This window comes from Podarcis cretensis (genome assembly GCF_951804945.1).
Source record: "Podarcis cretensis genome assembly, chromosome: 10".
NCBI classification, from domain to species: domain Eukaryota; kingdom Metazoa; phylum Chordata; class Lepidosauria; order Squamata; family Lacertidae; genus Podarcis; species Podarcis cretensis.
The window spans coordinates 73,295,062-73,321,696 of NC_137179.1; the positions used below are offsets into that span (position 1 = coordinate 73,295,062).

The following is a 26,635-nucleotide window of genomic DNA, read 5'->3' on the forward strand; positions in this document are numbered from 1 at the left end:
ATGCTACTGTGGTATTCAAATATTTATAGTGGGAGGCTTTTTAAGGAAACTTCCTATTGACAGTATTTACTTTAGAAATAATTCATCGAACAACAGCATTCAGCAATGCAGATAATAAATCAGTGAAAGTGCTGGATTTCAAAAGCTCATAGGTGTGCATATTGCGGATGTGGCAGAGGTCACTTGGGTTAGCATATACCATGCCCTTTCACTATTGATTCACCACTGTTGTGCATGTGTCAGGACCAGAGCTTGTGCTGGGTCTTGGACTAGAGACTGAAAGAATGGCAGGGTTTCTGCCTCTGCATCACCACCTCAGCAAGGAATGAAAGGCTAACTAGCCACATGGCCCTTGTTTGTGTCCAGGGCCGGATTTCGGTTTGATGAGGCCCTAAGCTACTTAAGGCAATGGGGCCTTTTATTTGTCCAGCTGTCCTTTGTCAACAACAAATTGTCACTCTTTTTTGTGTTGAATATATGCTATATGGTAATTTGTGGACCTAATAGGTATCTAAAGCCAATTGCACATAACAAAATATGTATTTTATCAAAGTAAATCCAGTTTTTCCCCTTTAATTTTTTGGGGGGCCCCCAAGAGAGTGGGGCCATAAGCTATAGCTTGTTTAGCTTATATGTAAATCCGGCATTGTTTGTGTTGTCCACAGCTGGTCAGGTAACACTACGGCTGAGCTTAAGTTTCTACAGGAGTGAAACGGGCACCAGGAGTCTCAGAAATGCCCCCCAAAGCACCTGCACTGCCTTTAAACTTGCTTCTTCTAGGAATGTTCACAAACTCTTCAGCCACCAAAGAAGAAGAGGAGACAGGCAGCACAGCACTGAAAGAGACAAGGGGTCACCCAATTGCTTGGCAACCAGGCAACTCACACTGTGCTGTACCAGATGAGTGGGAGAGCTCTCTGTCCAGTCAGCTGAATAACTCTCCCATCGTTGTGTTACAAACTGCAGAAGAACGTAAAGAGAGAGAGACATGCCCTGGCATTGCCTCCACTTGCCCCGAACTCTTCCTGCGCCAGACTGTGAGGCTGCAGCACAGTGCAGGAAGAGAACGAAGTGCCCCCTGGTTGTGAAGACGGAGCTCCTTTTCCCCAAGCTATGCCCATCTTCAAAGCTCCTTCAGCACTAATGAAAGCTTGTAAATGGGACTACCGATTTCATAAAGGCTTTCAGGTTAAAAGTCTAAGTAAAAGAAAATCTGCTTCTGTTGACCACCTTTACCTTGTCCCAATCCCAACAGCTCATCGGCTGAATCTGGTAGAGGGACTTGTTCTGTCCAATTGAAAATCCCACATAAGTGTCATGACCTGGGTGCTGATGGGATTGATTCCTTCTTGAAAGGGGCGTGTCTTTCCTCCTCCCTCCCCTGGCTGGAGGTGGCTTCTGCATGTGGAAGAAGAGCAGAAGTTCATCCCACAGAGCCTCTCCAGGGCAAACTGACAATATCAACTATTTTCTACCAGCCTGGAAGACATGAAGAGTGTTATGCTATCACCTCTGTCACAGACATTAGAGTCCCCTCAATGCATTCATGGGGTAAATGACCAGTCGCAATGGTCCACCTCTCAGAGATGGAGAGATCTGATTGGTTTTTAGAACTCTTCTGGGGATTTTCCCGTCAATGCTGATAGCTGCTCTGCAGGTGGTCTGGTCCTCCTTGAGAGCCAAAGGACCATACATGCAGTTGCTTTGCAATACAGTGGTGCCCCACAAGACGAACGCCTCGCAAGACGGAAAACCCGCTAGACAAAAGGGTTTTCCATTTTGGAGGCGCTTCACAAAACGAATTTCCCTATGGGCTTGCTTCGCAAGACGAAAATGTCTTGCGAGTTCCTGTGGTTTTTTTCCCCCTTTCCCCCCCTTTTCCTAAGCCGCTAAACCGCTTATCAGCTGATCCGCTGATAAGCCGCTTAACAGCTGATCGCTAAAAGCTGCTAAACCGCTAATAGCGCTAATCCGCTAAGCTGTCAATGGGCTTGCTTCGCAAGACGAAAAAACCGCTATACGAAGAGCCTCACGGAACAGATTAATTTCGTCTTGCGAGGCACCACTGTATGTTGCTGTGCAACATTATGTTCTACAGGTTGTCATCTATATCCATTGATGCCTCTATCTATATGAAGCTGCTGCAAGAGATATGCTGAAGTTTTGGAGTGAGCTGACATTTCCATGCTGATGACAACCAGTTCTATTCTTTTTGGTCCCATAGCACCATCCTAAACTTGTATATGGCAGGGCCAGGGAACCTGTGGCTTCCTTGATGTTTCTGGGCTACAGTTTCTGTTGGCTTCAGCCCCCATGGCCAATGGTTTGGGACAGGGGTCAGCAAACTTTTCCAGCAGGGGGCCAGTCCACGGTCCCTCAGATCTTGTGGGGGGCGGGAAAATATTTTTTTGGGGAAAATGAACGAATTCCTATGCCCCAGAGAAGCATTTTAAATAAAAGGACACACTCTACTCATGTAAAAACACGCTGATTCCTGGACCGTCCATGGGCCGGATTTAGAAGGCAGTTGGGCCAGATATGCCCCCCAGGCCTTAGTTTGCCTACCCATGGTCTGGGATAATGGATGTTGTATTCCAACAATAGCTTGTGGGCCATGGATTTCCCCATCTCTGGTGTGGTTACTAATAGACTGGATAGGAAAAAAACAGCCTTGAGTTCAATATAGTCAAGAATTATGGAACTTCTAGGATCTTTAGACTTAGGAAGAAAAGACCTCATAGATCAAAATTATGTCTCCTATGGAGCATCAGGTGATCCGAGTTTTGGTGTGTGGCAGCAGTAGCTCCAAGTGCCGTTTGCCAATTATACATCATCATACATCTTCAACCTTTACTACAAGATGAGGGCCTGGCCACTGTTGTCCATGCATCTGTAACTTCAGTAATAGACTACTGTGATACAGTGGTACCTCGGTTTACGAACTTAATCCATTCCGGGAGTCCGTTCTTAAACCGAAAGTGTTCTTAATCCGAGGTGCACTTTCTCTAATGAGGCCTCCTGCTGCCAGTGCCCTTCCACCATTCAGCTTCCGTTCTTAGACCGAGGTAAAGTTCACAATCCGGGACACTGCTTCCTGTTTGCGGAGTTTGTAAACTGAATAGTTCGTAAACAGGGCTGTTCTTAAACTGAGGTACCACTGTTTAAGTTATGTCAGGCTGTCCTTCAAGAGGGGTCAGAAACTGCAATAAGTGAAGAATGAAGCAATCTGTCTCTTGATGTGAATCAACAGCTGTGAATCAATCAGAAATATTTTCAAGTCGTGTTGACTTCCTATGAGCTTCTGCACTCAATTTAACTTTTTGAAGCCTTAAACCAGCCTAATACTAGCACAGCTTGGTGCTGACTTCTCCATAGAGGGACCACCTGCTTGTTTCAGATTCAGCCAATGAGTTTTTGTAAGTTCAGCAAAAGCAGGAAGCACAACATTACCTATCATGCTCCCGCTCTGGCATTACAGAGTTTCTGTAGGCAAATTAAAACCTACTTAACCAAACAAGCTTTTGGTGATATAGCAACATTTGCATACATTTTATTGACAAAAACTGCTTTGGTTTTCTATTAAGAGAGACCATACTATGAAATTTAACCCAACAGATAGACAAATGTGTCGGAAGACTTGCCACTTACGACTTGGGGGGGGGGGTTAGGGGGAGAAGACAGCTGCCTCTTATCCAGAGGATGCTATCACAAACAGTAAGAATTTCTTTTATTTATCATTTTTCTATTAATCCCACTGATGTGATAGCAAGGGCATTTTTATTTCAGCATCTGCAAGGAAAAAAATTAGGACATGATCCAGTCAACATGATCCAATGGATTTCACCAGTTAATCCACAGGCTTCATTGTCTTCCACTGTGATCAACTGAACTTAACAGTGCTTAACTTTGGCAGAATTGTGTTCTTTATATATTTTGCTTCCCCACAACTTATCATGAAGCTTGTAGCACCAGTTAATCGACACCCATGAAGCAATGCCAATCACAACTCTGTGTCAACATTTTAGATAGAGATTTGTGGCACTGTAAGCAAATTTGCCAATGGAAAAGTTTAGAATTTCAGATTGCAGTAGGGCACAGGCAAACAAAAATTCTCAGTAAGATCGAAAGAATTGTGGAAGATTAAATTAGAAAGGAGGGAGAACATTGTGCCTGCAATGAAGTTACTCTACCCAATTTGGCTGTGTTAAATTGTGATTTGACACAAACATTTTAGCAAGTCAAAAAGGACCAGTATTTACAATATTGTGTCTACTTCTCTCTTTTTGCTTTTGCAGCTCAGACCAATGCATGTTTACTTCAAAGTAGGGATGGAGGAAGTGGGACGCAGGTGGTGCTGTGGTCTAAACCACAGAGCCTAGGGCTTGCCAATCAGAAGGTCAGTGGTTTGAATCCCCGCGACAGGGTGAGCTCCAGTTGCTCGGTCCCTGCTCCTGACAACCTAGCACTTTGAAAACACATCAAAGTGCAAGTAGAGAAATAGGTACCACTCCGGCAGGAAGGTAAATGGTGTTTCCGTGCGCTGCTCTGGTTTGCCAGAAGCGACTTAGTCATGCTGGCCACATGACCCGGAAGCTGTCTACGGACAAACGCCGGCTCCTGTGGCCTATAGAGCAGGATGAGTGTGCAACCCTAGAGTCGTCCGCAACTGGACCTAACGGTCAGGGGTACCTTTACCATTACCTTTTAGGGATGGAAGAAAAAAAATCTAGCTCACATATTTAAGCAAATCAACCTACCTTCCAGATTAATCCATAGATCACAATGTAAATATCCTTCAGATTTCTCAGTTCTCTGAATTTTTCTAGGTCAGCTGAAAAATGCTCAAAGAGCATATTTTAGGATTATATGTGATTAGAAAGGTGTGCATTTGAGATAGATGATATATTTAAATATGTATCTTGTTCAAATACATATTTTTGAACTTTCAATTTTTTTAAAAAAAAATCACATTTTTTGAGAAATGGGATAAAAGAGACTTATGAACACACACGGGGAACTGACACAAACTAGTAGCAGACTGATCCATCCATCCCTACTCAAAAGTAAGCCCAAGAGGTTGCAATGAAAGCTTACTTTCAGGAATGTATGGCATCCTTAACCAGAAAGAGAGAAACAGCAGGATGAAGGTGACCCAGGGAATTAAAAACTAAACTAAAAGAGCCCACAGTCCTTCAGGTTCTCTTTGATGATTATATCTGTCACAGCATCAAACACAAACTTAACATTCTGCGTATCAGTGGCACAGGTCATGTGGGAGTAGATCTCCTTGTCCTCTTTTCTTAAATTCAGATCTAAGAATTGGTTCTTGATGTAATTTCCTGCATCTTCAAATGTGTTTGATCCTAGTCAGAGGAAGACAGAAGGAACTGTCAGTAAAATGCCATACTAATTAATTCGTTAGAAATAGCGCTTTCCCTTCCCTTGGCACACAATCTGTCGAGTTCAGCCTCCAATGACCTCTGCCCTCCTCCCCAAACAAAAAGTATGGCGTGCATGAAATCTTCAGTGCACATGTAACTGTCTCTACAATTCTCATTTACTGCATGCAAGGAATCCCTTTTTCATTCATATAGAAAAGTAATGAACCATGAGTAAGATTAAAAAATTATTTCCCTTTCCCAAAACTATCCCTTTGCATTCTTTTAATCATTATTCTTATGGGAGTCATGAAAATGCACAACTGTGTCCAGAGATGGCCCACACAGCTGGACTCACCAAGCTGGACACAGCCTAGTCTTTTGGTGCTGTGGGTTAAACCACAGAGCCTAGGACTTGCCGATCAGTAGGTTGGCGGTTCGATTCCCCGTGACGGGGTGAGCTCCCGTTGCTCGGTCCCTGCTCCTGCCCACCTAGCAGTTCGAAAGCACGTCAAAGTGCAAGTAGATAAATAGGTACCGCTCCGGCAGAAAGGTAACAGCGTTTCCATCCGCTGCTCTGATTCGCCAGAAGCGGCTTAGTCATGCTGGCCACATGACCCGGAAGCTGTCTGCCGGCTCCCTCGGCCAGTAAAGCGAGATGAGCACCGCAACCCCAGAGTCGGTCACAACTGGACCTAATGGTCAGGGGTCCCTTTACCTTTACCAAGGGCTTAAGAAAGCAGTCTCAAGAACACGTATCTTAATTCAGTGGTGGGAAATCATTTCAATCCAGGGACTATATTCCTCATGAGCAATCTTCAGAAACCAAAGAAGTGGGGCGTGTAAGCCAGCACTGGCTCACCTGTGGCCCTCCAGATGTTGCTGGACTGCAACTCCCATCATCCCAGATTCTTGCTCCTGCTGGCTAGGGCTGATGAGAGTTCAACAACATCTGGAGGAGCACAGGTTCTAAACTTACCATCATATTCTGGAAAGCAGACACTGAGATGAACTTTCAATATTTTTTCTTGAAAGAGATCCTTCTTATTTAGGAAGAGCACAATAGAAGTGGTTGCAAAGTACTTGTGGTTACAGATGCTGTTGAACAGGTGGAGACTCTCATGCATTCGGTTCTGTAAAAGGCAGGGAAATGTGGCTATTAGACCCCATTGCCTGGTGACATGCAAAGTCCAATGTTCTTTTTAAATCAAAGAAATAGGAATTCAGTGGGTTAGGGTTATCAGAGCAGGGAATGTGAATAATGTTCTTAAGGAACCATGCAAGGTTACCTTAAATGCTTTCCACAAATTGCAACTCCCTTGCCCCCCCCTGACCCCCACATTTGCTGTTCTGACTCACCACTTCTTCATCTTCCACCAGGACCATGTCATAAGCACTTAAAGCTGCACAGAATATTATGCAAGTAACTCCTTCAAAGCAATGAATCCACTTTTTCCTCTCTGATCTTTGTCCTCCCACATCAAACATCCTAGGAAATGAAACAAAAGATAAACATGTACGTCCATTCACTGCATCTCTGACACTAGTTATGTTGGGCATGTGGGGTGTGTGTGTGTGTGTGTCAGGATTCTTTCATCGCTACAAGTCTCAGAGATTTGCTGTGTGGTGTCTGCATGAGAAGTATTGTATACAGTGGTACCTCAGGTTACAGATGCTTCAGGTTACAGACTCTGCCAACCCAGAAATAGTACCTCGGGTTAAGAACTTTGCTTCAGGACGAGAACAGAAATCGTGCTCTGGCGGCGTGGCGGCAGCGGGAGGCCCCATGAGCTAAAGTGGTACCTCAGGTTAAGAACAGTTTCAGGTTAAGAATGGACCTCCAGAACGAATTAAGTTCTTAACCCGAGGTACCACTGTACACAGTGAGCCAAGAAATCCTTCTATCTCCAATATGGGACTCCTGATCACAAATCATCTATGTGAAGTGCTATGGAAACTCAAATGCAGAGCTTTTGTCAAACCAATCCATGCCTCTTGCATGGCAGTTTGTTGTTTCTTTGCTATTTGCTTGCCTAGATTTGTAAATAGCATGCAAAGCATTTCACAAATATTTATTTGCTTCCACCTCCAACAAGAGCCACTTTTCAAATATTAGAATTGGAAATGATATGTTCTGCATGAAATCCAACATGCCTCTCACACAGCATGATGGATACAGCAGGCAAAACAGTTTGCTCCATAGAGCTTACCAGGCAAAAATCAGAGGGAGGGAGTGGATTTGCACATGACACCAGGCTGTACAGGTGTACATGAACAGTTGCAGGTTATGGACAAGTACAGAGGTAAGGCTGGGACGAAATGAGCTAGCTGCAAGGGTACGGCAGGCAGCAGGAAGCCTGCAGTTCCAATAATGGTTTGAGTTTCTCCTGAGCACGGACTTTTAAATTGTTCCCTACCACAAATAAGCTAACTGAGACTGCTCTGCATGTGAGCTGTTTATGTACAGTATCTTAGTTCATGAATTGGGCAGTTTCCACCATGTTACATCAAATTCTACCAGCTAAATCCTCCAGCAGTTTGGAGGAAAATCACCTATCTGCATCTTGAACTGATCCACATGACTGGGCCCGATGTAAAGTAATCTGCGCAGCTCAACCATAATATGTAAAGCAGCTGAGAAGAGAACAGCTGGAGATTCAGAGACTTTCCAAATTCAGTAGCCCATGTGCCGCAAACCACAATTTTAATTCTATTACTATTTTTTTTTCTGCCAACATCACGGAAGCTGACTGTGTACAGCTGTAAAGTTTCCATAGGTGGAATAGATAGAGAGAGCATTTACAAAATGAATACAGCTGGGGAAACTGCAAGATTTCCTGGTAGAACATTGGATGTGGGGAGGCTCGGATTGCTGGCTGTGACCATAGCCATACCAAAGCCTCCAATTGCCTTTTAAGCTGTTTAAAATGTCAGAAATCCAGCAGCCTGAATCAGGTAGACTGCTTTGGCCTCTAATCTCAAACCACATGCATATCTATCATACTTAGGAAGAAACACGGAAGAACAGCTTTCATACCTAAAGTGCAAATCTTTGAATGAAAACTGTGTCTCAATAATTCCTGTTGTCTTTACTCGTGAGCGAAGGACATCTTGCTCATTTGGGACATAGCCAGGAGCTGTTATCCTCTCCAGATCATTGAGATAGCTACAGAATCAGAGAGAGAGAGAGATAAAGCATTGCAGCTCCATCTTTCTGCAAGGTGGAAACAGGGACACTCTTGTGCATGAGGGGGTGAGGTTGGGGCAGCGTCTGGAAGCCCAGTGCCATGGGCTGGGGGATAAGGGTAGGCCAATACAATCCAGCCATAAATAGGGTACAAGCTGAAAGAAGAAACCAAATCTGCATCCAACTGGATGGTTCTACATGACAAAAGTTTTGGGGAAAGTCACGTATAGAAAATACACATTCATGCCAGGGGTGTGTTATAGTCCCAGGATCCACCTTGCATCTGTGCATTAAAAAAAAATCTGATCTGTTTCTGAGTTACTGGCCCGTCTGCACTCTCCATTTAAAACAGTGCCATACCATTTAAATGGTGATAGCTTCCCCCAAAGCATCCTGGGCAATGTGGTTTGTTAATGGTGCTGAGAGTTGTTAGGAGACTTCTCTTCCCCTCAGAGCTACAACTCTCAGAAAGGTTTAACAATCAGTTGCAAAGTCATGTCAAAAATATTATTTTTTTACTGCTTTTTATTCTTTGTTTTTCATATCCCTTCTCACATTGCCTCCTCCTCCTTATTATTATTTAATTCAATTCTGCAGTTTATTTACTGTGTTCAGTATTCATTGGCTTGTATCAAACCTGGTCATTCCCAAGGAGAATAGACTTCTGTCCAGGCAAGAAGACTCTACCTTCCTCTCCTTCCCTCTGCCGTCCCCTGTGCACTCCCATGTGGAGGGTTGGGGGATTCTCTGGATAAGATTTTGGGAGACATGCAGGGGGCTGCAAGGGGGAGGAGCAAAGTGAAGCCCCACCATGTGAGCAGAAGTCTTCTCATGCAATTTGGAGTCTACTCACAACATTGGTATTTCAGCATTGGCTCACATTGTATGCCTTTCGGCCTGTTTGAATGTTTGCAACTGTAAAGGCCTTTGGCCATAAGCAATAAAAAATTGACCTGCAAAATAGTAGCATTAACCATAATCAGTGGCGTAGCGTGGGGGGTGCAGGGGGGGCTGGCCGCACCGGGCGCAACATCTGGGGGGGGGGCGCGCTCGCCGCCTCTGGAGTCGCCGAAGAGCCTCGGGCGCAGGCTGTAGCAGAGCCCCATGGCAGCAGCCCAGGCAGCAGCAAGAAGAAGCTGGCAGCGGTGGCAGGTTAGGGGTTAGGGGCGCAAATTACTTGCCTTGCCCCAGGTTAGGGGGCGCAAATTACTTGCCTTGCCCCGGGTTAGGGGGCGCAAATTACTTGCCTTGCCCCGGGTGCTGACAACCCACGCTACGCCGCTGACCATAATGGAAATGGTCTCAAAGATACAGAGATACATGTATTCAGTAACACACACACACACACACACACACACACACACACAAAACACACACATGCACAAAGAGAGAGAGAGAGAGAGAGAGAGGGAGGGGGAGAGAGAGGTTATAGGTACGATTTGATTTGTGATTCCTGCGCTAGGTGTCATCTTTAGCTGCCTGCCACAGGCACATACAATGTGAGGAAGATGAAGACAGAGGAGGAGTTGTTGAAGGAAAGAAGAGTGCAGTTGATAACTGAAAACTGGGATGTTTGGAGGGTGGTTTAACAAGGCTCTACTGGAGAAGAGGATAATTAATTGTGTAATTCTGTTGTGCTTATGCTAGTTTAATAGCATCATAAAAGTAAAGGTAAAGGTACCCCTGCCCTTACGGGCCAGTCTTGACAGACTCTGGGGTTGTGCGCCCATCTCACTTAAGAGGCCAGGGGCCAGCGCTGTCCGGAGACACTTCCGGGTCACGTGGCCAGCGTGACATCGCTGCTCTGGCGAGCCAGAGCCGCACACGGAAACGCCATTTACCTTCCCGCTGGTAAGCGGTCCCTATTTATCTACTTGCACCCGGAGGTGCTTTCGAACTGCTAGGTTGGCAGGCGCTGGGACCTAGCAGCGGGAGCGCACCCCGCCGCAGGGATTCGAACCGCCGACCTTTCGATCGGCAAGCCCTAGGCGCTGAGGCTTTAACCCACAGCGCCACCTGCGTCCCTTTTAATAGCATCATAACAATTGCTTAATACCATAAATACAGAGCCAGCACCCTGAAGGCAGAATCAATTATGTAACTTCTAAACATATTATTGTGAAAAGCAACAGGCATTAAACACACACACACACACACACACACACACACACACAAACAGATGGTTTAGGATTACAGAATTCAGTTGTAATCTGGCCCCTTACTAGGCAGCTGAGTCATTGAGTTGGTACTCTGATGCTCTTTCAAAGCAGGCCTGAATCCCTGAATCCTTCCACAAACGTTTGATGATCCCAGCCAGTTCAGAAGACATGGTGCCATCTTCCATGGAATCTGCAATTGCCAAAAGCTGCCTTTCATCTTCCTGAAACGAGATTTCTGTGAATCAGGCTTGACCATTGGGGCTGATATTTTATTTTTTAAGTAATGAAAAATGATCTACCATATTAGGAATATGGGGATGTGGGGAGAGGGAAGCAGGAAGCAAAAGGGCATGGAGAAAAGTTAAACATCCAACACATTTATCAGGTTCTTCATCAGGGAATTTCAAATGCAGAAGCTCATTTTTTGCTTTTGTTATCTTTAGAGATAATAAGATATCCTTGTGGTTTTGTTGTTCTTCCGGGACACAGCGCTACCTCTTGCTTCTGTTGGTCTTCTCAGGTTCAGAAGAGCAGCAGGGAGGATAAATAAGGGGTCACAGAAAAACAGTGGTCTATATATGCCTCTGGGCCATAGCCCACCCTGGTGCCTGTCTTGGCATACATAAACTTATAAGAAGATAGCAGCCCAGCTGGATTGTGCCAAAGGTCCATTTAGTTCAGAATCCTGTTCTCACAGCAGCCCATGGGAAGCCTGCAAGCTTCTCCCCACTTGTGATTCCAGGTGGCTGGTGTTCAGAGGATGCTGCCACCATCAGTGAAGGCAGAGTATAGTCGTCAGGCCTTGTAGTCACTGGTAGTCCAGACCTCCAGGGATTTGTCTAATTCTCTTTTAAAGCCATCCAAGCTGGCAGTCAACACAACATCTTGTCAGCCTTATTCATGACTGCTGTGAACCTCTGTTCCTCAATTGTTTTGAAGAAAGGTCATGGCAATTACCAGGTTTGCTTAATGCCACCCTTAACAGTTCTGCATCTAAATCTATGAGGTCACTAAAAGTACTCTGTCACCTTGTGACTGCAAGCAACAATCCTTTCTTAGCATTGTTTTTTTGTTTTTTTTGTACAGCTCTGACTCATTATCTGAATGGTTTATGGGTCTTTCAGATTAAACTGACAGCCATAGCCGAATGTGAATAATTGAAATTACCGCATTTTTTGCTCTATAAGATGCACCAGACCACAAGACGCACCTAGTTTTTGGAGGAGGAAAACAAGAAAAAAAATATTCTGAATCTCAGAAGCCAGAACAGCAAGAGGGATCACTACGCAGTGAAAGCAGCAATCCCTCTTGCTGTTCTGGCTTCTTGGATAGCTGCACAGCCTGCATTCGCTCCATAAGATGCACACACATTTCCTCTTACTTTTTAGGAGGGAAAAAGTGAGTCATAGAGCAAAAAATACGGTATGTTCAAAACAGTGTTCAAAAGGATAAGGAAATCTCTCACTGATGTCTTATCTCTGCTGCAATAATATGAGGTCTGTTCAAAGCCACAACTTCTTCACATTTTCATTTTCAGAGCAATGGTGACTTGATGACCCTGAGGCTGTTACTGTCTGGGCAGAATGTCTCAGGCAAGCTTGTGAATGGGAGAATGTGCTTGAATGGCTGGATGAGGGCCAATAAACTGAAACGGACCTTATTCAACAGAATGGCAGCTGCACTTCCCAGAGGTGAACTGAATTATGGCACTGCTGTGAAAGACCAAAAAATGAAAAGAAAAGAAAAAAGAAAAGTTTGTGCAGGAGGAGAGCAAGACTGCAATCTTCCCATGTTAGAGCATCTTGAGGTTCTGATGTGAGAATTCAAAACTGGTGTCCTGGGGTGACACTGATTCAGAGACAAAATAATACTAGTTGAGAGAGACATTATACTCACTTTGCTTTCTGAGTTCCCATATTCAATTCCTAATGTGGACATTGCCTTGACAATGGCCAGAATGGATTGTAGTGTATTGCTGTAAACCACAGATCTATACTCTCTGCATTCCTGATCTGTATAGCCATTTTTATGGATGATCCTAGGAAGCAAAGAAGGAGACAAGTCTCACAATAATCTAAAATAAGAAGAGGGTGAGAGGGCAGGATTCTGAGAACTGGAACTGGGGAGAGACTGGCAGTCATAGACATGGCTGCATAATCAGATTTGAATGCCCCATTATCTAAGGAATAGCCTTCCAGATGTTGTTGGCCTACAAATCTCACCATCTCCAACCATTGGTCATGCTGGCTGTGGCAGACACAAGTTGTATTCGATCAACATCTGGAGGGCACCGCATTGGCTACCCCTGCTCTAAGCAATGACATCTGGCACACCTGTCACTGGGGAGGAACATGAGCCCTGCCCATGCTTAAGGTCAGCAGGACCAGGGCTTGCTTTCTGGAGGTACTCAGGGGTACCCAGTACCGACACCTTTTTCCGTAGAAGAAAAGTGCTGAGCAGAACCACATCATCCAGCCCCAGCCCTGATACCCACTGGTGGAGAAAGAGGAGTGCAGGGGAGCGCGATCCCAGTGGGGTGCCATCGCGGCTGCCCCCCACCTGCGCTGGGTGCCATGCCCCCACAGGTGGCGTGCCACAGCCCCAGGTCGTACGCCAGCCCCGCCCCTGCCTGCTCTCTGCCCCCCGGTGCCGGAGCATGAAGCTCCGCCACTGCTAATACCTGCACACTTCCTGGCCCTGTGCCACTCCTTTAAAAAAATGATCCAAGGGAAGGTTGTACTCATATGCATATTTCCATGTGCTTTAATGAGAACAAACATTACAATGTTCAGATGTGAACTAATATGCCATTGAACACATCGGAAAGTCCTGCCAATGTAAGAAAAAGGCATATTTGTTTTTGTTGATAAATACATTGAGCAGTGAATATGACTTTCAACGGCAGGAAAATAACTGCAAAGCTTTTAGGAAAGGGTGTGGGGTGTGTGTGTGTGTGTGTGTGTGTGTGTGTGTGTGTGTGTGGCGTCTCTCCCCTCCACCCTAATACCTATCTTAGCTGTCCCTCTGTCTTTAAACTGGTATCCTTGGCTTCAGATGGAAGAGGCCAAGCACATATTGATATATTGGGTAAAACATCAGGTTAGTGAATGAGGTATAAAGGATTGCTTTTTTACATCCTCATGTACAGTATCTGTTAGGATTAGATTGTCAAGCTTGATTTGTTTGATCGCTCCCCCACCTCACGCCCTTTGGCTTTGTGCTTCACGTAGCACTTTGTGCTACCCAATGTGACATGAATATTGATGCACCTACTTCATTTGTTTCACAATCGTGCTCTTCCCTGATTCTCCAGCTCCTGCAGACAAAGAACATGCACATATTGGTCACATTTAAAGTTGTTAAAAAGGAGCCAAGTGGGAAAACGAGACAAAGAAAGTAAGTGATGGAGGAAAAAAGCACATAAAAATATGCAAAAGTGGTGGGTTTGTTTGCTTGTTTTTTTAAAATAAAAAAACACTTCTACTTGGAAAAGAGGCATTCTGTTTCACCAGCACATGTTGGTCCAACAAAGGCTTTTGTGTGTGTCCCTCAAGCAGTGCATGTGCTTTAGCCAAATGGGCAACTTGCGCTAGCCATGGTTTGGGGACATTTGTTTATGGACCAGGGTATTTAGCAAACCCTAGAGGACTATGGGTTGCCTCTAGAAACATGCTGATTTGTAGCTACAACACATTTAGCTACTCCAAACAAAAGTACTCAGTTTATGGAAGCCACTGTGAGCATATCAAGCTCTGATAAGCATCAAATAAAAGTGTTTGATCTTACAGGGCGAATGTATGGGGAAAGTGCAGACCTGCTGGACCAGAAATCAAAGCGTCTTTATTTTACTACTCCCTAGATTTCTTCTGATATGATTGTGGGGGTGGATGTAGATAAGGATCAAATGGAAAGGCTTTCACTGCACTGTCAGACCAATTCCCCCCCCCCCAAAAAAAAACCCCACTTTAATATTAGTGATATATATACCGTATATTTATATGTTGCAGTAGCTGAAAAGACAGCCATAAGCAGTCAAAACAGAGAATGATTGGGCAGAGAAACCATTGCAAGGGCAGTTTTATGGAGCTGAAGAATCAAAAAGCACAGCAACGATTTCTCATTTTGTTCAACCTAAATTGTCACATATTATGAGCCAGAAATCTCAGATAATCACATCTAAACATTTTCCACCATAGACTCCCCAAGTCTTTAGGCATATGTGGCAATCCAGGTTTAAGGATTTCATTTTAAGTACAGATTTCTTTCTTTAAAAAAATAAATAAATCTGACATTAATGCAAAATCTTGAGCACATTTTTATTTAGCATATGTATTAAGAGATCTCTTGACCTAACTCACAGAACTGCAGTGGAAAAGAGGAAATTCCTTCTATTCTAGTTTAGGAATGTCAGAGTAGTCCGAAAAATACCCTCCAGATATTGATGAACTTCAAGCCCCATCAGCTCCAACCATGATGGCGAAAGGTGAGGGAAGATGGGAGTTGTAGTCCAACAACATCTGGAGGGTACCATGACAGTACCTTCCAGTACTACAGTACATTGTCTCCCCTATTATTTCCTGTTTAGATGGTCTCCTTGGGAGACATCTCATGTTTCAAAAGTCAGGATAAAGAGGTGCATCTTCAGCCTTTTTGAGGAAAACTAGTTCGACAACTTAGGGGTTGCCACAAAGAATGCCCTTTCCCAGGTCACCCCACCCAAGTTTATAAGACAATGGGGCTACCAGAAGGACCTCTTCTGCTGATATTAAACTGTAGGGAAGGAGATGCTCTTTCAGATATTGGGGCCTAAATGGTTTAGGGCTTTAAACACTACCCTTAGTACTAGGGTAGTGCTAAGGGCCCAGAAATGAACTGGCAGCCATGTAATTTTTAAATTTGGAGGCAGAGGACATCTAGGTGGAATGCCAGCCAATCTGGAAGTTACCAGAGCATGGAGTACAGCTGCCAAGTCATTTCTGTTCAAAAGAGACCACTGCTGGCAAACCAACCAGAGCTGGAAAAAGACACTCCCAGTCACCAAGGCCAACTGAGTCTCTAGGGACTATTCCCAAGCTACTGACCTGCTCCTGCAGGGAGGTGCAATCCTAATCCAGAACAGGCTGTCTCCCCACCTCCTGGACTAGAAAACTAACCCTTACACTTCTGTCTTTTAGGATTCCATTTCAGTTTATTGGCCCAAGTCCAGCTCATCACCACATCTTAGAAATGGTCTAACAGCTTAGCCACCTCCTTCAGTTCAGATGGAACAGAGAGATTGAGCAGGGTGTCATCTGCTTATTGATGACCATTCACTCTCAATCTCTCGCTGATAGATATCAGTTTATGGCACTCTGTAAAGCACCAAGAAATTGATGCTGCCAGTGTATTCACTTACAAGCACAAACTTAGGACTCACCTGCACATGCATGTACTTTATGGATTGTTAGTCATGATGAAATTAAGTCCATTGATTTCATTGGTTCTACTCTGAGTATGTTAGATACAATCCAGTGTTTCATCACTTATTAATTTCTGGCAGAATTGCCTCCACCGGAAATGACCGAATGAGATGCAATATGGGAGTTCTGTAGGTGGTGTTCATCCACACTGCTGCTTTCAAACACAGCAAGCCATCACTCAAGGACTACAGCATGTATGTGAGACCTCACTCTTAGTGGAACGGACCCAGTCTCAGGACCCACTTAGTTTAAAGTCGTAGGGAAAGGAGACTGGGGCGGATGACCTCCAAAACGTTTTCAGCCCTGCATCCTCATTAGTTAGAATGGAACAGTCTCAAAAAATATTGTTGAAAACAGATTTCAGCAAGTTAGCAACAGTCAACTGTGAGTGATAAAGGGACAAATGATCCATGTTACAAAAATGTATGTAACAAAGAAACGGTATTATTTCTTTTTAAATGAAAAACCTTTTGGAGGCTGAGATTTTGAGCTGGGGGGAAGTCAAGTGATGCTTAACCCTTTCCCTGCCAGCCCATTCCATCTCTCCAGCTTTATTTCCTCACCATGAGTTCCAGGCATGTGTTTACAGGAGTGAGCATATTTCTGATCTGGTGGTGGTGATGGTGAGAGCAGCTTGAGGGGTGAAAGGGAGGCACTGAGTAGAAAAATGGCTTCACTCCAAATATGAGGCTGCTGAGGTTACCTTTTATTTATTCATTCATTTTAAAAGGCTGAGCTTCATGATATGAATTTGCGTGTAATATGTAGCTTGCCCTAACTCAAGCAAATGAATCATGACAAATGACCAAATATATGGAAAGTGATCCCTAAAACCCACGATGTAAGGAAGAGAGAGAAACACAAGCAGCAGGTTCCATGATTAGGCAAAGCTCCTGCCTGCCAAGTTTGTATAAATAATGACAACTTTTGTCAACAAAAGTTTTGCATCTGGGACTTGCAAATTCAGAATTGCTCCCTGCTATTTCCCAAATGCATTTCTGAATAAACGCAAATGCCATTAGGCACAATGTTTTTACTGTGGAGCAGAAAGAGCACATGAGCATCGTATACATGCAAAGTACAGGGAAGGCTGAAGAATCACAGCAAAAATTATAAGCAAATGGGCATCTGAATGGCAATGCCTAAACTACAGTAAGTCTTATGTTGGTAATTCCCAGGTTGTGTGTCGAAGCTCTTGAATATGCTATGAGAGTGCATGCACAGGTGCCATGAGCCCCAAAGGGCATCAAATGCCGTGTCTGCAGCAATAAAGGACACACTGACACTTGTTTTGGTTTAAATCAGGCTACAGTTTTAACAATTACAGATGGAGGTTTGTTTGGCTTAGGAACTGGGTATCTCCCATATCATCCAGCCCACCTGCCAGAAGATTTCTTGGGGTCAATCCTGGGATGAGGTTAGCCTACAGGTAGGTGCAACCTTGACTGGATCATTTCGCAAGCAATGCTATGGCCCTCAGCCCCTGCCTGGGCATTTGGACAGACGTAGCTCCCCTAGGATTCCTTTAGCAGGATACCCTACAACCCGGAGGGGTGGCAGAGGCATACAAGCTCAGCTCCTTCCTCGGCTAAGGATCATACCCAATGCCTAACCTGCCAAAGTTGTGACAATTGCGATGAGGGAGGCAAAACCTGCAGAACGAGAATTTAATTTAAATTCACGGCATGTAATGCCTTAAAAGAAAATATTATGAAAATGATTTATAGGTGGTACATGACCCCAGTCAAGCTTGCGAAGATTTATCATCTCCCCAATAATAAATGTTGGAAATGTAATGAAGCTGAAGGTACCTTCTTTCACCTTTGGTGGACCTGCCCAAGGAAATGATTTATAATGAAATTAAGAAGGTACTTAAGTGTACTTTTCACAAGAAACCGGAGGCATTTCTCCTGGGCATGGTCGGCCAATTGGTGTTAAGGAGGGATAAGACTTTTTTTATGTACGCCACTACAGCAGCAAGGATCCTTTTAGCAAAGTATTGGAAGACACAAGAACTACCCACACTGGAAGAATGGCAGACGAAAGTGATTGACTTTATGGGACTGGCAGAAATGACCGGCAGAATCCGCGACCAAGAGAAAGAGACAGTGGAGGAAGATTGGAAGAAGTTTAAAGTATATCTTAAGAACTGTTGTAAAATAGAGGAGTGATAAAATGTCAAGGGGAAGGGAGATGCAGAATTGCAGCTAAAACTGTTTGATGATTTAAGGTAAAATTGAGAATGATAATGAGCTTAAACTTAATTGGCAAAAAGAGTTGTTGAAAAACTGTAAAATAAGGATGCAAAAAGGGTGAGGTATGGGGAAGTCCGAGAAAAGAGGCTTATGAAAATGAGGTTAAGAAATGATATCTTTGTATGTGTTTGTATTTGTTGATGTTTGTGTGTTGTTGTTGTTGTTGTTGTTTTGTGTTAAAAATTGGAAAATTAATAAAAATTATTATAAAAAAAAAAACCTGCAGAACGAGCCAATAAGCCTGTGGGGGGGAAATCCTCCCTGGCCCTGAAATATGGCAGCTGAAGAATATCAAGGTTGTAGCAAAAGACCGCCCTTTGAGGAGAGGGTGCATTACAAGCAAAGAGGGAAGGGTGTGGGTGGGAGATCACATGACAACTGTGGCACTGAGGAGAGGAGGCAGGTTGAATTTAAGCCAAATTTTAGTTGCATTTAAGCAGACCTGAGTGAAGACTCTGACTCTGGACCAATCAGGTCCGCTCCCCGGAAGCCCATCTCCAGGCCTGCCTATGATTGGCCAAATTCAGGCAGGCAAAAAAATTTAAATTCCCAATGGCTAATAGGAGAGGACATTATGTCTCCTGCCAGCTGCTGGGTACCATCTGCAGTGCAGAACAGGAAGTAATGGAGATCAGGGGGATTCCCAGGAAATGGATTTCTACAGCATTGGAGCAATTACTGGGAAGGTTCTTTCCCAGCTGGACACACACCTTACCTCAAGGCAGGAGACTGCAGAGCAGTCCCTCCGAAGAAGAACAGAGTGAATGATTATGCTCGTGTCCAGCTACTTTTTGTGCACTTCTGGTGTGCCGGTGCACTCCACATTTGCCAAAGCACCACAGAGGAAGAATCTTGTTATAGCCATATGTACAATCACCTTTATTACACTTTTAATTTTGCAGAGCTCAGCTGATGCACATATGTACATCCTTGAATTAAATTTGGAAAGTTATAAATGAGCTGAAAGAACTGAAATAAATGCAACAATGAAACAGTGGGAAATTCTCAGTGCGCAGCGGGGAAGGGCCACAGCTTAGTGTGGGTTTCCACACTAGAGTGCAAGGGGAAGATTCACCTCTGGCACTCTGCCCATATTTGCCTCTGGATCCACCCACTTTTGCCTTGGTCTCTGTCCACCTTTGGGAAAGTGGCTCCCAAAGGTTCTCTGTGAGAGAATGTGGTTCTCAACCCCTGTTTTAGCTGTAGGGATTAGAAAACAAACAAACCCTCTTTTGTAGGAGGGTTAAAAAATGATGTTGCAACCTGAAATGGTAGAGTCTGGATTCTACCACCTGATTCTGCTGCACCTGTCAACCAAACTTCAGGTTGTGATAAGGAAGCAGCTGTCTGTCCTGTAAAATTTAGGGAACCATAAAACGACAGCTGTATAGTTCCTCCTTATCTTTTGCTCCAGAAGTTCAGGATGGAATTACTCCACTTTTTATGGCAATAAATATTCCACAAGCAAATTCCCCTTTCCATTGACAGGCGTCATTTTGGTGTGTGATGAAAAGGGTCTGTGTGAGCCGCCTGAAAGAAACATCAAATGTCAAGCTCCCATGTGGTAGCTGTGATAATTCTATTCAAATCCCTGGGGTGTGATTCCATCCTCAGAGTCATGTCTTCCATAGACAATGGATTGCTGGTGAATTAGACTCCCTAAATTTTGCAGGAAAAAGACCCCCAACCTATCTGAAGTAAAATAAAAAATAAAAAATGCTAATGACAGAAATTAATACAGCTACAAATGACCCCTTTCATAAATTCAGAACTAGAAGCAATATAAACAGTGTACTGTTTTCCTTACGTATACCAGGACTCTTAGTCAATAGTCATTGATCTTTTCTCCCTGGTGCTTTATTGCTGCTACAGAAACAATACTGACATCTGGTCCTTAATACGGTGGTAAAATAAGACATGGGAGTGTGATAATCATCCTTCTGCATTAAGCTCAGGATAATCCTTGTGAAACTATTGCAGAATAAATTGGCTTTGAGATCATTCCTAGCAAGCAATATTGAAAACTGAGTATGAATTCTTTGGTGTCCACCCACCACAAAGTAAAAAAATACAGGAGAAGCAACCACAAATTGTCTAAAGGAAATATAATTACCATCTACAAAGTGTCCCAGAGTTACCCCTAAATCTGGAGGTTCTTACTCTGGCAAAAAATGGAAGAAATTTCACAGGACGCAAGAAGAGTTTCAATAGCCCAACAAACCCATTTTTCTGTGGCACAGAATGCACCCCTCTCCCATCCCATCAAGGTTCACATAAAGCAAACATTTCAAGGCAAATCTGATTGGGAATTCTAAAGAAGCAAAAGGTCTAAGACTAGGGAAATTTACAAGATTTCCACACATCCTTAGTACTGCAAAATAATAATATTTTTTTTTAAATGACCCAGGATCAGCTGAAATTACATGTGGCACTCCCATTCATTTCCATGGAGCTCCATCCTGAATGCTTCCTGGCTAAACATGCCTATAAAGATTTTCAGGATTGCAGTTAGCAGCTTTTGAGCAAAATATTTTGAGCTGAAGATTTTTTAAGCTGCAGGCAGAATGTGCATTTCCCCTCACTGTATCATTTGTTAAGTATTTGATTCAACAAGCTGTAACAGCTTTATAAAACTATAAAACTAACCAGTAGCATCTGGTGTCTTTTAAAATTATTATTAATCAGAGAAACCATTAAACACATTTACAAGTGCTAGCTTTTAACTTTTTAGAATGTATTTTAGGTGATATGCTATATATTCCCCCCAAAAGCAGACAGTTTTACTATCAGATAATTATCCAGATAGTATACTGTTCACAATTTGTTCTATTCACAAATTCACATTTTCATATCCCAGTAAATCAACAGTCACAATTTGGCTAACATGATCTGCAAGCAAGTCTCTTTAGATTTATTGAAACATGTTTCTTTTCCTGTGTGCACATTCTTTTCCTGATTTATATCATATCAAGGCTACAGGGGCCGTCCACTCTGAACGTTCTCCGGAACTGAACTCTATGGCCCTGTCCCAGAATCATCCATGCACTGTCATTTGCTTGGCCCATTGCGATGCAGGAGGAAATGCACATTTATACCACAAGCTTTTTTTGTTTTTTTAAATAGACATCTTCCATGTGCATTGCCAAGGATGCTATTCAACTCAGTTTCACCCTAAGTCGGCACATGACTAAGTTAAGGACAATAAAACTCAGTGGGTGTACTCTGAGTAAAACCTAGTTGAATGCCACCCCCAGTGTCACATTCGCCTATATGGATTGTGCATCCATATCCATTCTGTGCAAGCAGATCCAACAAGGGAGCGCACCTGTAAAGGCTGCAGCCACACAAATATCTCCATTGTTGGTCTGAGTGTCTCCAGGCTGATGAGTGGCTTGTGACTTGCAGCAAATATCTGAAAACAAAAACCACTCATTTCCAGTTCCTATCAGTCTCTATCATTCAATTTCATGATTAAAATAAGTGGCATACCCAAAGTGAGAGCTCAGAACACTTCTGACTATCAAACAACTTCTCCCATTCATGCAAACGTTAATGTAGCCGTTTCATGAATGAAATGACATATATTTACCCAACAAGAGCAACTTGACTGTCCTGGCATCTCTCACGGCATCTTCTTGGAGTCTTTTTTCAAGTTCCCGTGACCTTTTGGCTGATTCTTTAGACTCAGAGCTGACTCCACTGCCCATAACTGTGGAGCTAAATTATTAGCTTATTGTCCAAGCAAGCTGGTGATGTCTAATCACAAGGAGCCTAGTGCAGAAGTGTTACAATGGAGCTTAGTTATTTCCTAGTCAGCCTTCTTTCTGCTGGCTGCCTTCACTCCAAAGAGCGGCTTCTGGTCTGTCACATGTCTCAGAGGACAGGACAGAAGGGATTTTGTAGATGCCCATGAAGTCAGCTTGCTATGATGTCAGACATGTAAATGTACCACAATGCTGCTTTACCTTTGGAAAAGCATGTGTAAAAAGCACAGCAATGAATGCGATGACTCTGACTTTGTGTGACACCAGCAGAGCAGTTTCATAGGGGAGGGGGGATATATGGTGCAACCAAAGTAAAGCAGTATGTTTTATTCCCATTGATCAAAACAGTTAGGCACATGCTTAATAGAATGAGAAAATCAGGGACCATGTCAGATGCTGCTGTTGCTGCTGATTTATCTACCCATCACCTTATGGTCCCAGGGCAGCTTATAACATTAAAACACAGAAGTTTTAAAAAACTTACATGTAGTGTTCACCTCCATGCCTTTTTATCCTTAGCCCCCCTTTTTTGGCTTCATAACCCCCACATTGTTTGCTTTTTATTCAGCTGTGTTTTTATTCCATGACACAGAAGGCTTACCTTTTCCAAATGTACTCTTCACAACAACCCCGTGAGGTAGGTTTGACTGAGCAGAAATAATATCTGGCTGAAAATCGCCCCAATGCAATTCATAATTGAGCTGAGATTTGAATCTGGGCCACCCCCACCGAAGTCGAACACTAGAGCTACTGCACCATACTGGTTCTTTATTGTAAGCTCTTTGGGGCAGGGATTTGTGTTTTGGGGAATTTAATGTCATATACATACTTGGATGGTTCACTAATGACAACGGAAGTCAGTGGGACCTTTAAGGTGATTGGAGTGTCCCTTTGTCTGGTTGTGTCCTTTGCTATTGAGGGGGGAATAGCACTCTCTGTCAGCAGGCAAACCAACTCCATTGGTGTCTCCCTGTTCAATGAGGCCAGTTCATTAAACTTCACAGTTATGGCAGCAGGCTACGTAACAACAGGGTGGGAGCTCTGTCTCCCCCCAAAATGCTTCCTTCCCATGCTGCTCTGCATGCATGTGGCGAATGAGGCAGTTGCTTCTCTTGCAAATCTCATCCAGAAGGAGAAAAGGTGGTATTCATGTGAGAGGTGGTATTCATGTATTTGAGAGGCACAAATACAAGATGGGTGACACCTGGCTTGAGAGCAGTACATGTGAAAAGGATCTAGGAGTCTTGGTTGACCACAAACTTGACATGAGCCAACAGTGTGATGCGGCAGCTAAAAAAGCCAATGCAATTCTGGGCTGCATCAATAGGAGTATAGCATCTAGATCAAGGGAAGTAATAGTGCCACTGTATTCTGCTCTGGTCAGACCTCACCTGGAGTACTGTGTCCAGTTCTGGGCACCACAGTTCAAGAAGGACACTGACAAACTGAAACGTGTCCAGAGGAGGGCAACCAAAATGGTCAAAGGCCTGGAAATGATGCCTTATGAGGAACGGCTAAGGTAGCTGGGCATGTTTAGCCTGGAGAAGAGGAGGTGAAGGGTTGATATGATAGCCAAGTTCAAATATATAAAAGGATGTCACATAGAGGAGCGAGAAAGGTTGTTTTCTGCTGCTCCAGAGAAGCGGACACGGAGCAATGGTTCCAAACTACAAGAAAGAAGATTCCACCTAAACATTCGGAAGAACTTCCTGACAGTAAGAGCTGTTTGACAGTGGAATTTGCTGCCAAGGAGTGTGGTGGAGTCTCCTTCTTTGGAGGTCTTTAAGCAGAGGCTTGGGACGCAGGTGGCGCTGTGGGTTAAAGCCTCAGCGCCTAGGGCTTGCCGATCGAAAGGTCGGCGGTTCGAATCCCTGCGGCGGGGTGCACTCCCGCTGCTCGGTCCCAGCGCCTGCCAACCTAGCAGTTCGAAAGCACCTCCAGGTGCAAGTAGATAAATAGGGACCGCTTACCAGCGGGAAGGTAAACGGCGTTTCCGTGTGCGGCTCTGGCTCTGGCTCTGGCTCTGGCTCTGGCCAGAGCAGCGATGTCACGCTGGCCACGTGACCCGGAAGTGTCTCCGGACAGCGCTGGCCCCTGGCCTCTTAAGTGAGATGGGCGCACAACCCCAGAGTCTGGCAAGACTGGCCCGTACGGGCAGGGGTACCTTTACCTTTACCTTTAAGCAGAGGTTTGACAACCATATGTCAGGAGTGCTCTGATGGTGTTTCCTGCTTGGCAGGGGGTTGGACTCGATGGCCCTTGTGGTCTCTTCCAACTCTATGATTCTATGATTCTCTTGCAAATCTCATCCAGAAGGAGAAAAGGTGGTATTCATGTGGGAAAGTGACAACGTCATTGGTCCAACACCTATACTTGACGTTGTTGGCATTCCACTGTCTCAAGAAGCAATGGAGTGTGCCTCTGGGGTGAGGTCAAACCACTGGGTCAGTAGCACTGAAGTGACCTCCCTGGGGCACAAGCCTGGGCAGTGTGTCTGGGGGTCCTGGGCTGCCCAGACTACACGACCCCCTTCTTGGCCTCACTGAAGTGGTCGAAAGGAAAGCAGAGTAATCTGTTTGGCACCAGCTTGGCTGCAGGAGTTGCCAGAAGGAGGCGTACAATGCGTCTTGGATTTGTGTAGGGTTTACTCCTTAGCCTTTTCCTCTCCTGAAGGTGTCCCCCAAGGCAGGAGAGGTTTAGGATCCGAGTGACCCTCTTAGCCACTGCTGTCAATGGAAGGCAATATTCAGTGCACAGCAAGAGCAGGAGCTGGGCCTTTGCACAGGAATGTAGACCTGGAATTCCAGCAGCATACAAGCAGCCTGCTCTGTGAGTGGCAAGTGCCCATGCCTTGCCTGCCTTGCTTCCACTCAGCCTACGCCACTGAGGTTTTGCATCCTTATTTGCATTGTTTGAAAGCCCAGTGCAGTGATAAGCATATCTGGGGGCTTCATTTATTTTTCAAAATTACAAACGGACCACAAGATTTGGTTTGGACCTCACTTCTTCAGAAAACAGCCAATTTGGTCTGGTGCGTCAGAAGCTGCCTGGTTTGGTTTCACTTCACAGCCAAATCCTAGTTTCGAAAAGCAAAGTTTGGTGACTTCCCAATGCACTATAGGGAAATCTAGAAACAACTATACCCCTCCCCCCCCCCTTTAGAGTGTTAGGTAGACTTTGCAGGCACAGAAGCCCTTTCCATCCATCCAAATGTCCGAGAAATAGGCCCAGGGTTTTTTGTTGCATGAACTGTCTATACTTTTATTATTTATTATTCTTTAATTTTTGGCAGAAACTAATGAAATTTGCCTCTTTGGATGAGATGGATCCTGTCAAGTTTCAGAAAGATAACTGTAGTGATTTTTCTCACAAGGGCAGCCTTTACAGTTTGGAGATGGTTAAAAAAGGACTCACTTAATCTTCCCTATTGTGTCTTAGCAATTTGTATAGTAATATACATCCAAGAATTGCCCCTATGTAAAAAAAAAAAAAATTCTGCCAAAGAGATGAAAGGGGGCTGTGGTGGGTGCTTTAAAGTGGATTTTGGGGTATCCCTTCTCTCCCCGTGTTTTTGGGGGGAGCAAAGGGTTTTCTGTGATGTACATGGCATTCAATGAAGAGATGCGCTGGAAGAGTAACCTGCAATATTTCAGAAAGAGGAGTGCAGGGACCAGAGAGTTAAGATGAGTGGAACAAAACAGCTTCAGCACTGTGCTCTGCTCAGCTGGCACCAAAAATCACATAAACTAAATTGTAGATTTGACAGGAGCAGAAATGTGAGCCTCTAGCACCCAGGCAGGAGGACTGGAGAGCCCAGTGCTACCCAAACCATGAGCAGAACTAGCAAAGAGCACAAAGCAGACAAGAACAAGGCTGGATTTACGGTAAAGGTAAAGGTAAAGGTACCCCTGCCCGTACGGGCCAGTCTTGACAGACTCTGGGGTTGTGCGCCCATCTCACTTAAGAGGCCAGGGGCCAGCGCTGTCCGGAGACACTTCCGGGTCACGTGGCCAGCGTGACATCGCTGCTCTGGCGAGCCAGAGCCACACACGGAAACGCTGTTTACCTTCCCGCTGGTAAGCGGTCCCTATTTATCTACTTGCACCCGGAGGTGCTTTCGAACTGCTAGGTTGGCAGGCGCTGGGACCGAGCAGCGGGAGCGCACCCCGCCGCAGGGATTCGAACCGCCGACCTTTCGATCGGCAAGTCCTAGGTGCTGAGGCTTTAACCCACAACGCCACCTGCGTCCCTTGGATTTACGGTAGACCACATCAAAGAAGCAATTCAGTTAAATGCATTGTAAACTCACACAGGGAAATGCAGTAGGGGAAGACGGGACTCCACCGCGCCACCTGGTGTCACAGTGTTATATCGCACAGAAAATGCTTTTTCTTTATCAATCTAGCTGAGTCCAAAGTGATACAACCCTTCCC

The 26,635-nt window shown here is 44.5% G+C and overlaps 1 protein-coding gene across 6 annotated transcripts in view; it reads right to left on the minus strand.

The window, feature by feature from the left end:
• Positions 1-4,960: 4,960 nt before the first annotated feature.
• The window catches only part of LOC307225663 (guanine nucleotide-binding protein G(t) subunit alpha-3), a 61,308-nt gene continuing 39,633 nt past the window's right edge, over positions 4,961-26,635 (minus strand). For 5 of the 6 annotated variants that reach the window (XM_079993725.1, XM_079993726.1, XM_079993723.1 and 2 more), the window contains 7 exons: positions 13,998-14,040; positions 12,621-12,762; positions 10,788-10,945; positions 8,416-8,544; positions 6,738-6,867; positions 6,358-6,511; positions 4,961-5,363 (listed from right to left, as the gene is read on the minus strand). In XM_079993725.1, the coding sequence (XP_079849851.1) occupies positions 5,173-5,363; positions 6,358-6,511; positions 6,738-6,867; positions 8,416-8,544; positions 10,788-10,945; positions 12,621-12,762; positions 13,998-14,002 (909 nt within the window). In that variant the 5' untranslated portion in view covers positions 14,003-14,040 and the 3' untranslated portion in view covers positions 4,961-5,172. Of the gene's footprint in view, positions 5,364-6,357; positions 6,512-6,737; positions 6,868-8,415; positions 8,545-10,787; positions 10,946-12,620; positions 12,763-13,997; positions 14,041-22,027; positions 22,266-26,635 lie in introns of those variants that run through there. The other variant, XM_079993722.1, reaches the window with a different exon arrangement.